At 44.2% G+C, this 14,536-nt stretch overlaps 3 protein-coding genes across 3 annotated transcripts; all 3 read left to right on the top strand.

Annotated features, from left to right (window-relative positions):
• Window positions 1–545: 545 nt before the first annotated feature.
• Window positions 546–4,819, top strand: LOC110045498 (TNF receptor-associated factor 3-like). Its single transcript, XM_089292204.1, has 5 exons — window positions 546–767; window positions 919–1,075; window positions 1,702–1,860; window positions 2,432–2,587; window positions 3,033–4,819. The coding sequence occupies exons 1-5, from the start codon at window positions 607–609 to the stop codon at window positions 4,080–4,082; spliced, it is 1,683 nt and encodes a 560-aa protein (XP_089148330.1). The 5' UTR covers window positions 546–606; the 3' UTR covers window positions 4,083–4,819.
• Window positions 4,820–7,349: 2,530 nt separating this feature from the next.
• On the top strand, window positions 7,350–8,493 carry LOC149110145 (uncharacterized). Its single transcript, XM_089292220.1, has one exon. The coding sequence runs from the start codon at window positions 7,536–7,538 to the stop codon at window positions 7,932–7,934; it is 399 nt and encodes a 132-aa protein (XP_089148346.1). The 5' UTR covers window positions 7,350–7,535; the 3' UTR covers window positions 7,935–8,493.
• A 2,961-nt stretch (window positions 8,494–11,454) lies between these two features.
• On the top strand, window positions 11,455–12,544 carry LOC149110144 (uncharacterized). The gene has a single exon (XM_089292217.1). The coding sequence runs from the start codon at window positions 11,717–11,719 to the stop codon at window positions 12,542–12,544; it is 828 nt and encodes a 275-aa protein (XP_089148343.1). The 5' UTR covers window positions 11,455–11,716.
• Window positions 12,545–14,536: the final 1,992 nt, after the last annotated feature.

The following is a 14,536-nucleotide window of genomic DNA, read 5'->3' as shown; positions in this document are numbered from 1 at the left end:
TCCAGAAACTATTAGTTACTCCGCAGTGAGCAGCTGTGTAGAAGCATTATGTTCCCGATCGTATCTACAATAAGGAATGTTTCCATTTTCTATCCAGAGTAGACTGGAATATTCCGGCTCCTAGGCACAGACTTTATTTGCAAATTGCATTGCGAAATAATTGATCCTAGAAACAATCCCCTAGAAACAGCTGGGGACATTGTTCATTCCTTCCAGTGTCCTTCTTGTCGTGCCCCAGGTTTGTGGTTTTATGAATTGATTAAAGATGCTTTCTTGAAAATGAAAAAGTTCAGGGCCACAGTTAATATTGCTTTGTGGCGAGACTATTAATGACTCTTCACTGAGTCATGCACGTTGCGCAAATAAGTTGTGTGGAGACAACAGTGTTCAAAATAGTCGGTGATGTCATTATTTGGTCATGCCAAGAATTCATAACATTAGCATATTTCATTACGCACAAATGTAAACATCCGTAAATACTGAAAGAAAGAAGGCACGTAGCATACACATATATATATATATCTATATAAGCAATAAAACTTACGCAAGGATCGCAACGTCATATTGAATGTGGGTTAAAATATTTCTGTAATAAGCGAATACACTATGGTTGTCGCAGTCGATCACAAGTCCACTTCTGAAATAGAATTCGTCAACAGACTAGACGTACGACTTGAATGCCCAATCTGCAAGAACGTTTTCACTGAACCCTGGCAGACATCGTGTGGGCATCGATTCTGTAGAAACTGTTTTGAAGGTCTCCTAGGGTAAGTCTCGAAAATCAATGTACTTATGCAGACAGAGATAACAAGCCGGCTTTACACAAGTATCCTCCGGTCGCGGGATCCCGGTAATAAACTTAAGTAATTGTTTCCGGTAATAACTAATTTCAGTTGTTTATTTCCTTACGTTTTTCAGGCTGGGGAATCCCAAATGCCCAATCGATGAGAAACCGATATCCCGAGATGATTCTTTCCGAGACAAATGTTGTGAGAGAGAAGTACTTAATCTTCAGTGTTTCTGTCGATACAAGGAAAGAAGTTGTGACTGGAAGGGAGAATTCAGACACTTAAAGGTACATGTACTTTATATACACGATCAGCCATGATATTATTTTAGGGCAGTTTTACTACAAAAAGAGCTATTCCCACTTAAAATTTCGTACCATCCTTTAAGGGAAATCCCTACCCGGTGCTAAGAAACTATTGACGAGGCTTTAACAAGAGTAAGTATTAGCTGTGAGAAAACAAGCTTGCTCAAGAACATTCGCGAGCAGTTTTTTCCAGCATATCTGATCAAGCTCAAAACGTGTTTTATTCCTTGTCGGCAAGCCGATGGAGAATTAAGAGGTTTGTTTAGGCCGTAAAAAAAGTCGTGATTTGATGTTCCAAGGAAGGGTACGCGATGTCATTTCAACCAGTCTTTCGTAATGGCTGTAAAATGATGGGTTGTTCGGGTTCGTAACGTCTCTTAGTTTAGGGAAGTCACGCAACGCCCCGGGAGCATTGGGTGACCTCGGCCCGAGCAGCTGCGAAGAAGACTACGTATGATGATATATCTTTTGCATGGTTAATGTATATGACCGTTTATCAAAAAGTATATCAAAGAACCTTAACTTAATGACTCATAGGTCTCATAATTTCTTAATGCATAAAAAGTCTTTGGACGTACAAATTTTAAAAACTTAATATCTTCCAACAGACACACGAGGAAAGCTGCCAGTATGGTGACACACAGTGTGCAGCGTGTGGTGAAACCATGGAAAGAAGACATCTCAAACGGCACAGAGAAAATGACTGTGTAAACAGGGCTCTTGCATGCACATACTGTGGTGGGGAGGTTCGTCAAAGCAACATGAAGGTATGAAAATAGTGCAGCCGGTAACTTATATAAACAGAGTTTAACTCCTTTGGAAAGTGCCCCTCTCTTTCCGTTGGAAAATATTTATTGCCCAGTATCACCTACCAAACGAAACACCACGATTCCCCGAATACACATACACTTCTTTGTGCTTACTTCCCGGGGAAATGGGTACAGTTCTTTTGAGAGACGCTCTGGCCAAATTTGTCAACTTGTTAACATTAAACTCCCAATTCAACTTCGACTATCCACTTACAAATATGAATGCCACATAAACCAATTAAGATACCAAATAGCAATGGCCATGAGGAGCATACACGTATACTCTAGCCAGATGTCTTAGATGCAATCAGGCCAGGAGCATTTTTATAGAATAAACATAATCTTGAAACTATAACTGGGGTAGAGACAGAAAGCTCAAAATGCCGGACAAAACAGCCATAGCATATCCTTTCAAGAAATGCAAACTCATGTTCAACATGTGCAGATGCTGAACCAAATAGAACATTTGCTGTCAACTGAATTGAGGTCGTAGAAAGCTTAGACTAATCAAATTGCACAATATTTTTAGGATCATTTGGAGGTCTGTCTCAAGTTTCCCATCAGCTGCATCCTAAGCTGTGGCAAAGAAGATATACCGCGTGGCATGATGGAGGAACACGTGACCACTCACTGCCCAAAAGCAGAACATCTGTGTCCTTTCAGTTGTCACGGCTGTGAATTTAAGGTGAGTTTATTATTTAATTCTTTTTTATATATATTTGTCTTTGAAAAGCTAATTGTCGGGGGATGAGTTTAATTCGCCTTTCAAGACCTTTATTGTTGTCAGAGCCTCACTTCAGCAAATTTCTTTGTTCAGCGATGGGCTGACATCCCATCTATAGTTGTTCATGATGTTTAATTGATAGCTTTAGATCATGAAACAAAGAATGATTTAACTTGCTACCCTTCGAAGACGTGGGGTAGGTTGCTAAAAACTTGCGCATAGAACATAGTAAACCCATTTTCTGAAAGCGATGCGACCATGCATGTTCTTTAAATGTCAAAAGCAAAGACACTTAAATTATTAAGTAAGGCATAGGTCAATGTTCTTGTTATTTTCGTGGAAAGTCATACAAGGCGGAAAAAAATCACATCAATTTTTTCATAATAATTCTGATGTTTTTATACAGGGAAATGCAGAAAACCTTGATCAGCATATCAAGTCCAGTATTGAGTCCCATCTGGATATGATGAACTACTCAACTCACGAGCAAAACAAGAAGAACAAAGAGATGGAAGAGAAAGTCTCTCATCTTGAAAACGAGAAAAGGACTTTGGAGCAACAACTTCAAAATCAAACCGAAGAACTGGCGGCTGCCAGACAGAACATACAAACGCAGCACACAAAAATAACCATTATAGAAAAGTCTGTACTTGAACAAAAGAAAGAAATTGAAAACTTTCTTCGTGGCTTGAAAACTTCAGTGACCCCAAGTGGTACAAACGCAGATGTGGTCTCTTCTCAGATGGAGGAGATTATGAACGCGATAAAAAGACACGAAGAAAAAGTCAACAACTTGCAAAGTGAACTGGCCCATCTGAAGATATCAGCCGCGACACCAAATGGTCATGATTTCAGGGTCAACTCTTCTTCGTCTCGTGAGTGCGAGCGTCGATTGGACAGAGCAGAGCATCAATTGGCTTTACATGAAATCCAACTCTCCGAACAAGACATGCAGATTCAAATGCTGGAAGCTACCTCGTACAATGGGACCTACATTTGGAAAATCGACCATTACAGCCGACGATTTCAGGAGGCCGCCTCTGGGAAGACGCTATCGATTTATAGCCCTCCATTCTACGTTGGACGGTTTGGATACAAAGTTTGTGCCCGTATGTACCCAAATGGGGATGGTATTGGCAAAGGGACACACATGTCAATGTTCTTTGTCATTATGAGAGGTGAATATGACGCCTTATTGCCCTGGCCGTTCATCCAAAAGGTCCATTTTAGACTTATTGACCAAGACAGGATCAGAGATGCGTATGATGCATTTCGCCCTGAACCTCACAGCTCAAGTTTCAAGAGGCCTACATCAGACATGAACATAGCATCGGGCTGTCCAACGTTTATTTCTCAGACAGAACTAAGGCAAGGTGGATTCATTCGGAATGATACCATGTTTATCAAAATCGCAGTCGATTTGACAGGTCTTCAAGGAGAGATGTTTCGACTGTAGTGAAACCCCAACCTTGTTCCCAGGACTTCCCCTTCAGAAACTAGGAGATGAAATTCCTGGGAACAAGGTTGGGTAACCCGCCAGCCAGTAATAAGTCATTTTGTAACTTGATATTTAATTAAACCAAAAGTATACAACAAAACATTAGATTACGCTGTACATGCATGTATTATACTGTATTATACGACAATGTGGAACATTATATCACAGTACAGTACACTAGACTAAAAAGATATATTTTATTTCAAAAGTACAAACGAATAAACACGCATAGTATATAAAGTAAACAGAACTAGAAACTCAGAATAACAACATTTACACAGAACAAAACTAGCTTATTAGAAATATAGACGAAGAGACCTTTCTAAAATGAAACAAACTAGGATCTTTAAATGATATCCCACGCTGGCGTGGAATCACCCAACACTGCGCATATCATAACAGACGTGAATGCAATCTGTTATCGATTCATGCGCAAAGTTAAAAATCACACCTTAGGCACTTCACTTTGAAGGACATGTGCTTATTCTTTATCAGAATGGAAAATATTTATTGTCGAATAATCTCTCTAATATATACAGTATATACATATTATAAGGATATTTAAAATAACGATAACAAAACTATTTTAGGGAGTCCTAATTTTGAACAACAACAGCTATATACAGGTTATGTAGCAAGGGAACTGGGTTATTTATAAGTATCAATTAAATATCAATTTGTGCCGTTGTAGATAACATCGTTTTCATGTACTTTAGTATGGAATAGCAAAATGCAATCAACAGCAGTAGATATACTAGTTATCCATTGCTTTCGAATGGTATGCCATAGAATATGCTAAGAGTCACTTGTATTTTTCTCGGGAAGTAGGATTTTTCATGGTATACTACGAGAAAGCATTGCGTAACTATTTTATACTATGTAAGCGAATATATAAAAGATCAGTATATTTCAACTGTTTTCATATCTTTCTCCGAAGTTCAAATATATGATTTTTCATATATTCACTTCCATTCTTCACCATCTACGGGTATATTACGAACTCACAACGTGACTAGCTCTCAGTTGGCTTGATAGCGCAGTTGGTGGAGCACTGCACCGGCATCGCAGAGGTCATGGGTTCGAATCCCTTTCAAGCCTGAATTTTTTTCAGGCTTTAATTTCACAACTGCTTAAGTTATGTGTAGAACTGCGATGATCAGTCTTGCCTTCATATTTTATACCATGCCGTGGAAAATGTAATGCATGCCCAACACAGTCGCCGCGACACACGCGCGGCGCATTATGGAAGGGTTTGATGCATTACCGTCGAGTATACAACGGCTTTCCTTGAGTCTAATTGGCTGTATTTTCTATGGAATTTTTATCCCTGAAAAACTGTTCAGCGAGTGTTCCGTATTATGATTTCTATCTACACTAGCAGCTGACCGGCTAGTAATAGAGCGGATCTGGGGGATAGGGCAGAGATTTCATTTGATTAACGCAAGGTCCGTATTGGAGAAATATTGGTCGAGTTCTTTTTTTTGCAGCAGCAGCAGCAGCAGCAGTTTATGGACCGAGCAGTAGGTGAGGTCCATAAACCTGCAAAAAACAAGCCAGTTCAATAAAGTATTTATTATAATGGCATTAGGCGAGGTCCATAAACCTGCACCATAGTTAGTAGAGGGGACTGGAGCAAACAAAGATGCCAAGATTTATGTTGGAAGGTCCACGACCATGCACAATCTTTTGTTTTCCGCTCATACACTATGCATGAATTACGTAACCAACACGTTTCTATTGGTTAGTTCCTCAGTGCGGAATAAACAACTATTGTGTTTTGTGCATGGTCAAGGCCAAAAAAGCGAGCAAAAATATACAACAAAGAACTTTGAAGGGTTTCATAACCATTCCCCTCTATTAACTATGCCTGCACCGACCAAGCTAGTTCAATAAAGTGTTTATTACAATGGTGCTTTATGATCTGCCCCTAATAATTGATGCGTCTCAATAATTTTTTTAATAATTTTTAATTTTTTATTATTTTATTAACATTTTTTACACGGCCCCATAAGCTATATTAACTTTAAAACCCACCGTGTTTAAATAAAAGATGTTGTTGTTGTTGTTGTTGTTGTTGTTGTCGTCTCCGCGATCCATTATTCTCGGTGAACGCACGCGCGAAAGGTAAGCATTTATTTGCGCCTCTCGCGTCGCTTTTGTGAACATTTAACTGTAGTTGTCCTCCAAACATGAAGGTAAAAAGATTTCTACATAAAAAAACTGTTTATTTTGTGCAATAAATTAAAATTGAATTTGTGAGCGGTCCATCAGTTAACTAGCCATATTGCAAAATTCGGATCGCCATAAAGAGAACCAATCAGAATTCTCCTTTTCATAGCGGACCAGTTCAACCATATAATCATGAAATAAAATAATACCTTATGAAAGGTACCCTATATAAGTAGTAATTCTTGCGGCCTGCGGTCCTAGCTCGCCTGGGCGTTCGCGCAAAAGTGTGAACGTTTCTATGAAGTCTGGCGTAAAGCGTGAATAAATATGGCCTCCTGCGCAGACGCTCTTTGGGCTCGTCACGCAATCTTCCTCCGTTCGTGGAGGAGGAGGATTGCGTGACGAGCCCAAAGAATATCTTCGAAAGGAGGCAGGTAAACATAGCAGATGCTCAGCTGTGCAGACTGACAATAAATTTGGTCACAATTGATGACAACCAGACACAGCTTTTTGGTCTACAAATGGGGTTTTAGATTTATTAATGACTTTCTTATAGTATGCTCAAAAAGCAAAACCGCACGCGACAATGTCGAAAGATATTAGGCGAGTTCATACTACGTACGTAAGTAGGCCTTAAGTACGCCCAAGGTCTACTTGGAATGTGAACGGGGTTTATTTTAGTTCAAGTACCTTACTTTGTAACCTTAGAAACGGCGTACTTTCAAAGGAGCCGAAGTGCGCTCTTAAGTCTAGTTTTGCTGTTCTCGAATGCGTTCTTAGGCACTATCAAAACACGCGAAAGCGATAACACGTCAATCAACTAAACGGCGGGAAAAGCTAGTGCACGCAAACCTTGGTGAAGCAAAAAGCATGGATTACAACGCAAGCCGGCCTCGCTTCTTCGCTCAGCAACAATACCGATTAGAGGACGACGATTCCGTGGACTTAAGCCTCATGTAAGTGAGTAGTAATATACGCTTGTTTGGGCCGTAACCAATCAGCGTGCAGGGATGATACCACGTGACCAAGATTTTCCCATACATTGTCTTAAAATTTGTAAATCCAAGATGGCCCCGTTGCTCGAAATGGCGCATGCGCAGATAGGACAACATGAAATCGAGGTTGTCACGTGCATTCCCAAATAAGGCGATAGCCAATGCCTGAAATCGAGGTTCGGATGTGGAAATAAAAGGGTTTGCGTGAGTGTCGAGAGGGTATTGTTGTTTTGAGATCGACAAGAAGATGTCTTCAGAGGAGAGCAAGCCGAAGGTGGAGGTGATTAGTATTCCTGCCGGGGCGTTGCCAAAGGACATTCCGAGAGAGGAGTTTGCAGCGAGAGTGTTGGATGCCGTGAAGGATAGTCTTCTTGGAAAGATTATGAAAGGCTCCGTTAGGGACAGTACGGATAACCTCCTGAAGAAAGAGATGACGAAGCTGGCGGATGAGGTGATCAAGTTCAGACAGGCCATATCAAGGAAGATGTTGGAGGACGAGTCTCTGGATAAAAAGGAACCGGTGCGTTTGGAGAGGTTGCCGGAGAGTTTTGAGGCCGGATGGAAAGAGTGGAAGAGTGGTTGGGGTGACAGAGAAGAGTTGGCGTACGCAGCCTTTATCGAAACGATGACGTCACCAGAGGAGTGAAAAAAACATGTTTATTTTATGCTTGTAACTAATAAAGATCCTTTAAAGAGAGAATGTACATGGTTTGTTGCGTGATTTTTTTCATCGTCTCTAGGGCTTGCAGGTCATTGGTTCCCAGGTGCACGAGGGATAGCATCATGGTTTGTGGGGTGAGAAATTCTCCGTGAAGGCCTGAGGAGGATTCGAACACGCGTCCGAAGGGCCAGACCTTGGAGAGGTCTCTTCGCATGTACCAGGGGTAGGGAAAATGTTGGGTGAGGAAGAGGAGCATGACATCTTCGTCGGGGTGGGGTTCGTCCAAACGGATTTTACAGGCCAGGGGTCTCTATAGGGAATAAAAAGAAAAAATTTTTAATGCCCCGACCAGGAATCGAACCGGGGTCTTTGAGGCCACAACTCAACGTCTTGACCATTAGACCATCGAGGCGCTTACCTCTTTAGGACTTGGTTTTGGGGATGTCATCGGGAGGGAGTCCGAAGTTCACGGTATTGCAATGAGGGCAGCGTCTTTCGGAGGGTTTCAACCACCAGGTGTGGAGGGCTTTACAGCTTCCGTGAAAGAATTGGTCGCAACAGGATGTCAGGAAGTAGTCGCTGATACTGTGATTGGGAGTGAATCCTTCCTTACACCATATACATTCGGGTTTAGGAAATCGAGACATGGAGTCTGAAAAATAGAACAAAAACAGCTTTTTATTGGACACTACTTGATTGACAGGGTGGCACGTGTGCACGGTCCTATTGACCGGCGCCCTCTTTTTCTTCGGGATAACAATCAATAAACGATTTGACGTGATTGACACGTGACAGGGCCTGGTCGTAACTGTTTCCCAGGAAGACGGGTTCGTAACAGTTGGTTTCCAGATTGTGGTACATGCCGTAGACGACACCGCAACAGGTGGCGTAGACGCACCCTAGTCCCCATTCTTTTCTCAGAGGTCCCGAGATTGCGCGTACGAATTTGGTGTGGGTCCCATTCCTGCTCAATTCTAGGATGGGTTGGCGGCAGCAGGGTCTCAGCTGTTTGCATACATGACAATGGAGGGGTGGTTCCATAGCTAAAAATGAAGCAGTTGATGGTAAGTGTCGCGGACAAAGTCTACGTGAATGACTAAATCATTGATCTCGTCCTCGTCGATGGTCCCTAGCCTCTCCGCCAGGAACAAAAGATCTAGTTCGTCTTGGGCCACCCGGATAAAATCTAAAAGTTGTTCTAGGTCAATGTACAAGGGGGTCTGTTCTTCTTCGTCCTTCATCCACTCTCTCACCCGCTTTTCCCTGGCGGTCAACTCTACGTTACACTTCTCTAATACTTCCATACTCACTTGGTACTTTGAGAAACCACAGCAACGAGAGTATCCACAGTCTTCTGTAATGGGCGCTCATACAAGTTGAAAATAACTCAGAGTGAAAGTGATCGGTCCAACTCGCTTATTTTATACACGCGGTATAATGGTGTCCAGTCTCCTACCGTGAGTGGGCGTGGTAGGGGGATACCCCCCTATCCCCTGGGTCTGGGGTAACACGTGACTTCGTCTCGATCTGTGATTGGTTGGACGGATCTTCATAAAGCGAATCCGCGTCGCCCCCCGATCTTCACTCTGAGTTTTGAACTTGTATTGAGCGCTATCATGGCCTTGAGGGAGATATACCTGCAGAACAATTTCAGACCTAGAAAGCCTGATACTACGTACGAGGAGGCAATTGACCGAATGGACGAGGCATGGACCCGATTTTATGAGAGTATGGATTTTCCCATCCGGGATTTGTTGGCGGGCCGTCGGTGGCTGACAAGGTTCAAAGACTCGAGCCAGCTCGAGGTAATGCTCCACCAAATCTTGTTTTTTATGGACGAGCAGAGAGAGAACTGGACCCGGAGTCTATTCCAGTACCGGAGTATTGAGAAATGTTTTAGCCGAACCTTGTTTAACGCTATCCTGGCTATTCGCCGTAATATTGTATGGGACCTTAAAGTGAAGCCGCCCGTGGACCGTATTACGTTTCATAGACTGATGTTGTGTTACGGTTTTGAACCATTTCAGTCCACGTGGACCAAGAGACAAAAGAAGACAGCGAGACGCTATGTGAACGTTATCAATTTTTATTACAGCGTTTTTAACAAATGTACTCAAGTAACGATGCGTTCGATGATCGACGCGGAGGATAAGTTACCCAACATGTAAATATTGTGAAATAAAAATCGGAGTGTGTTTACAAAAAACTGTGTCTGTCTTTTCTTAGGTTGTGTTTTGTCCATTGATCAGTATGGCTTCGGCGACTCCTCGTGGGTATTCGTCGATCCATTGAAAGAACTTGCAGGTGCGCTTGGGACACTTGAGATAGAGCCTGTCTGGGTTGGACTGGGAGTGGGAGGTGGCTAAGACCAGGGACTTGCTGCATAGACATCGGAAACGAGCCGGGTCGATGTTCCTGTAGCAGGGGTGGGTCTGTTCTTCGACGCGTCTCAGGTAAGTGCTCACCTCTTTGACGCCGCAGGTCACATAACACTTGGTGTAGAATCTGGAAGAGGGGCATCGGTAATACTCCCAGGTACTACCGTCTGGGGTTCGCACGCTTCCAAATTCCATGGGTACCATGCAACGCGGGCAGGTGGGATCTTGCGGTTTCAGTTGGTTCAGGAACTGATCGGGGTCGAATTCCTCCAACACTTGTACTTCGGTGGATTCTCCTCGGTCATCCACTTCAGGTGGCACTTCTACGAGGTTGTCTTTCTTGAATTTGCCGAGTCCCAGGGGTTCCAGTACTTGCAGGACTTGCATGGTTCGAGGAGGTGAGTCTCTTATCACGGTCATGCATCCGCCTTGAATGGCAGGTAGCTTTGAGTCTGTGAAGATAGAGATTGAGTTAGTATCCCAACAAGGTGTTTTCACGTCGCATGGTTTCTAGGATGTGGGTGGTTTTTCGCACGTTTTTGGTGGTCAGTCTTTGCCTTCGCTTGTCATGGTTACTTTTCATTTGGCTTCTACATTCTTGACGTTGGATCGAAAAGGCGCTCCATGGTCGCGAGAAGCCTTTGAGAGGGACGGTGGTCCAACTGACCGAGTCTGGGGTGATCTCTTTGAAGAGGACGCGTTCGTTGAAACGTAGTCTGGAACGAGGTTTTTTGAATAACCATCTATCTAAGGTGGATTGTAGTTTACCTTCTCCTTCCACTCTCTTGGGTAGGAGCAGTTTCAGTTTCTTACGCGCCTCCTTCTTTTTCTTTTTCTTTTTCCTGTCGGGTTCGACGTGTGAATCCATGACGACTACTGAGAAAAGTGACTCGTGATGGAATGCGTGGTTCGACTTTATGGACGTGTGGTGTGATGGGATCATGTGACGGTCTTCGTTCCGATTGGTGGATCTGAAAAGGGGCGCGTGATCCGGGAAAGTACGGAGTGAAAAGTGGATCCACGGCGCGGGTATAAAAGGAGCCCGTTGTACGCGGTGAATCATTCTCGACTTGCTCTTGACGCGGTGATGACCTATAGGATTTTGGATGAGAGAGCCGTGCAGGAGATCCTTGAAGATCTGAGACAGCAGTTGAATCGAGCTTCTGACGTTTTGGATTCAATCGAAAAAGAAGGCGAAAGACCGTTACATGGGAAGATAATTGACTTGGAGTTACGTCTTGTCTCTCCTTTGTACTATAGGCTCCAGAGGCACTTGATTGACTGGGGCGACCGTAGTTGCTATCCTCATTTGTCGGACTTGGAGATCACGAAGCGAGCGGATCGAGAAGGAAAGAAGTTTAACGAGTTTGTCTGAGGGCGGGTTTCAAGATGACTTACTATAGCAACTCGAACCAGATTCGGGACCTAGTGAAGCAGATCGTGGATCAGAAGGTACACACTTTAAGAGATCTCGATGCCATTCCGGATGCCAGAGTGGACATGTACATTTTTGACAATCTCTTCGAACCGTTAGGTCAAATACCCGATAGTCTGTGGTCTTTTGAGCTCTTGATGAGACGTCGTCCTGACTGGGGTGGTACGATTTTGGAGATGATGAAGAGGAACGAAAAGGTGTACCTTTTCTGCGGTGAGTGGTGTCGCGTGATGTACAGAAGTGGTAGCGGTCAATTCAAATTCATTCATTGTCGGGATCCCGCCCTGGACGCCGAGCGTGCCTGTTTGATCGCCACGGATCACCTCACGTACATGATGAGCGATGCCATCCGTGATCTGTTTGAACCCTTGCGGTTCGCTCGAGACCTGTCACGACGGGTGAGGGAGTCCGACCAGAGTCCCAAGGTGGAGGAGATACTGACTTTCAACAGGTGCGCTCACAAGGAAACGTGTCTGAAGTTGGAAGAGTTGATCTACGATGTCATGCGTCAGCGTGATCTTTGGAAGGATCGGTTTTTCTTCCGTGCCCTAGAAGCGGATGAGGATGACCTGTGTGGTGATTGTAGAGAGAGTATGCGACAAGCATTCTATGTGAAGGGGGACGAGGAGGAAGCCCTGAAGTGGAGACCCGGTAAGGGGTATTGTGATTGGAGAAATTGTAAATATTATGCCATGGATACCTATGAGGAAGACTGTGATAATGAGTATGGTCAGGAATGTAAGAACTCTGAATATGTTCAATGCTTTTCAGACTCGGACTAAGTCTTTTTCGCCTTCTTTTTCGTTTAGCCAATCAGAGTCGATTTTACGTAAGAACCAATCAGGCACGACGTTTTTGTACATATAAGAAAGTCGAAATAAAAAATTGGGTTCAAATCATTATGTCTCATGCTTTGAGTTGGTTGATCTCGAGAGTGTGTGCGACCATGGCCGATCGATGGTGTTGGACGACCTTGTGTTCCAAGTGCGCTGGAGTCTACGAGCGATACGGTAAGGGTGAACCCATCCCTGACCATTTCAGTGATTCGCCCTTGGAGGTGTTTGACTATACCGACGTCGAACCCAACGTGATGCGTTTTGTCGTTTATATCTTGTGGTTGAAACGGCAACCCGATTCATTTAAGAAGTATCTCGAGGTACGTGAGCAGCGTTTCGAGTTGTGGAAACAGTGCATTTACAAACTTTATCGACTATGAAGAAAGGTCAAAAGAAGAAGCAAAAGCCGCTTTCGACCGGAACGTTATTGGGACGGTATCGGGATCCTTCTAGACCCGGTAGTCTGGGTGGTCTGACGCGATTTGCCCAAGCCAATAAGATCTCGGTACGACGTGCTCGCGAGGTCTTGCAACGGGATTTGGGGTACACGTTGCACAAACCCAGACGTCGTCGTTTTCCCACGGTCCCGGTGGTGGTGGTCCCGGTGGTGGACGGCCGACCTGATCGAGGTGATCAATATTTCAAGGTACAATCGAGGGTATCGTTATCTCTTGACGGTGGTGGACGTGTTTTCCAAGCACGCCTGGGTCCAACCCTTGAAGAGCAAGACGGGTAAAGCGGTGACGGAAGCCATGGCTAAGATCTTGAAAGGAGGTAGAAAACCCATCAATCTACAGACGGACGACGGGAAGGAATTCTACAACAAGACGTTTCAGGATTTGATGAAGCAGAAAGGCATTCATCATTTTTCGACGCGTGGGGATACGAAATCCAGTGTGGTGGAACGGTTCAATCGGACCCTGAAGGAACGTTTGTACCGGTACTTCACCGTGAAGAATACGATGACGTTTGTGCCCGTGTTACAAGATCTGGTCCGAGGGTACAATCGATCGTATCATCGCAGTATCAAGATGGCTCCCGATCAAGTGACTTTAGCCAATAGCGAGGACGTGTGGGAGACTCTTTACGGGAAGAAAAAGGGAAAAAAATCGAGACGACCTCCACTCAAAGTCGGGGATCGTGTGAGACTGAACAAGAAGTTCCGACAGTTCAAGAAAGGGTATTTACCCGGTTGGACCGAAGAGGTGTTTGTGATACGCCGAGGTCAGAAGGTCAGAATGACGGGGACGAGACATTTTGCAAGATCGACCCGGACACCTTACATTTGAGTTGTTTCATCAATTGGGTTTTCACGGATTTGGATCGCAGTTACGAAGAGGCGTTCGGTTACGAGCGTCGTTCCTTGTTCGTGTATTCGAATGTGGGACAGAGTATGGTGACGGGAAATCAAGTCACGGACATGTTGAAACAGGTTCGTTACGATCCGGACGTGATCGACCTTCAACCGAGACACATCCTATATCTACCGGTGCGCACGACCTTTTTGGACATTGTCGAGACGCAGGTAGCTGAGAACGACGGACGACTGGTGGACTTTGCGTCAGGCGTGACCACGATCACGTTGCATTTCAAGAAAGGATGAGTAATTTTTACGTCAGCTTACCCAGTCACAGCGGTAAGAGCGAGTTCCCGGACAACAAGGCGAACCATTTCAAGATCAGGTTACCACGTCCCCTACGCCTGAATGGAGAAGGAGGTTGGAAAGTGGGAATGAGTAGCATCGCCATGCCGGATGCGCACGTGACGTTGCCTTCTTTCACCGCTTCTGAGGATAAATCCATCTTGTCCTCCTTCTCATGGAGACGCATAGAATCGAGTAGTTTTTACACGTTTGGAGAAGCTTACTTCGACACGGATGACCTCAAAGAGGTATTTTACAACGTGGACGGTGTCGGATTCATGAAATCCATGATCTCC

The sequence above is a fragment of the Orbicella faveolata genome, unplaced genomic scaffold, assembly GCF_042242905.1.
Source record: "Orbicella faveolata isolate gen_17 unplaced genomic scaffold, um_ofav_v1 contig_24, whole genome shotgun sequence".
NCBI classification, from domain to species: domain Eukaryota; kingdom Metazoa; phylum Cnidaria; class Anthozoa; order Scleractinia; family Merulinidae; genus Orbicella; species Orbicella faveolata.
This window is presented reverse-complemented; position numbering and strand designations above follow the sequence as displayed.

Bases quoted from the DNA above. Each gene is read 5' to 3' on its own strand.
- LOC110045498 (XM_089292204.1), top strand. From the start codon at position 607: ATGGTTGTCGCAGTCGATCACAAGTCCACTTCTGAAATAGAATTCGTC. The intron at 1,076-1,701 runs GTACATGTACTT...ATCTTCCAACAG, and splicing joins GAGAATTCAGACACTTAAAG to ACACACGAGGAAAGCTGCCA. The intron at 2,588-3,032 runs GTGAGTTTATTA...GTTTTTATACAG, and splicing joins GTCACGGCTGTGAATTTAAG to GGAAATGCAGAAAACCTTGA.
- LOC149110145 (XM_089292220.1), top strand. From the start codon at position 7,536: ATGTCTTCAGAGGAGAGCAAGCCGAAGGTGGAGGTGATTAGTATTCCT.
- LOC149110144 (XM_089292217.1), top strand. From the start codon at position 11,717: ATGACTTACTATAGCAACTCGAACCAGATTCGGGACCTAGTGAAGCAG.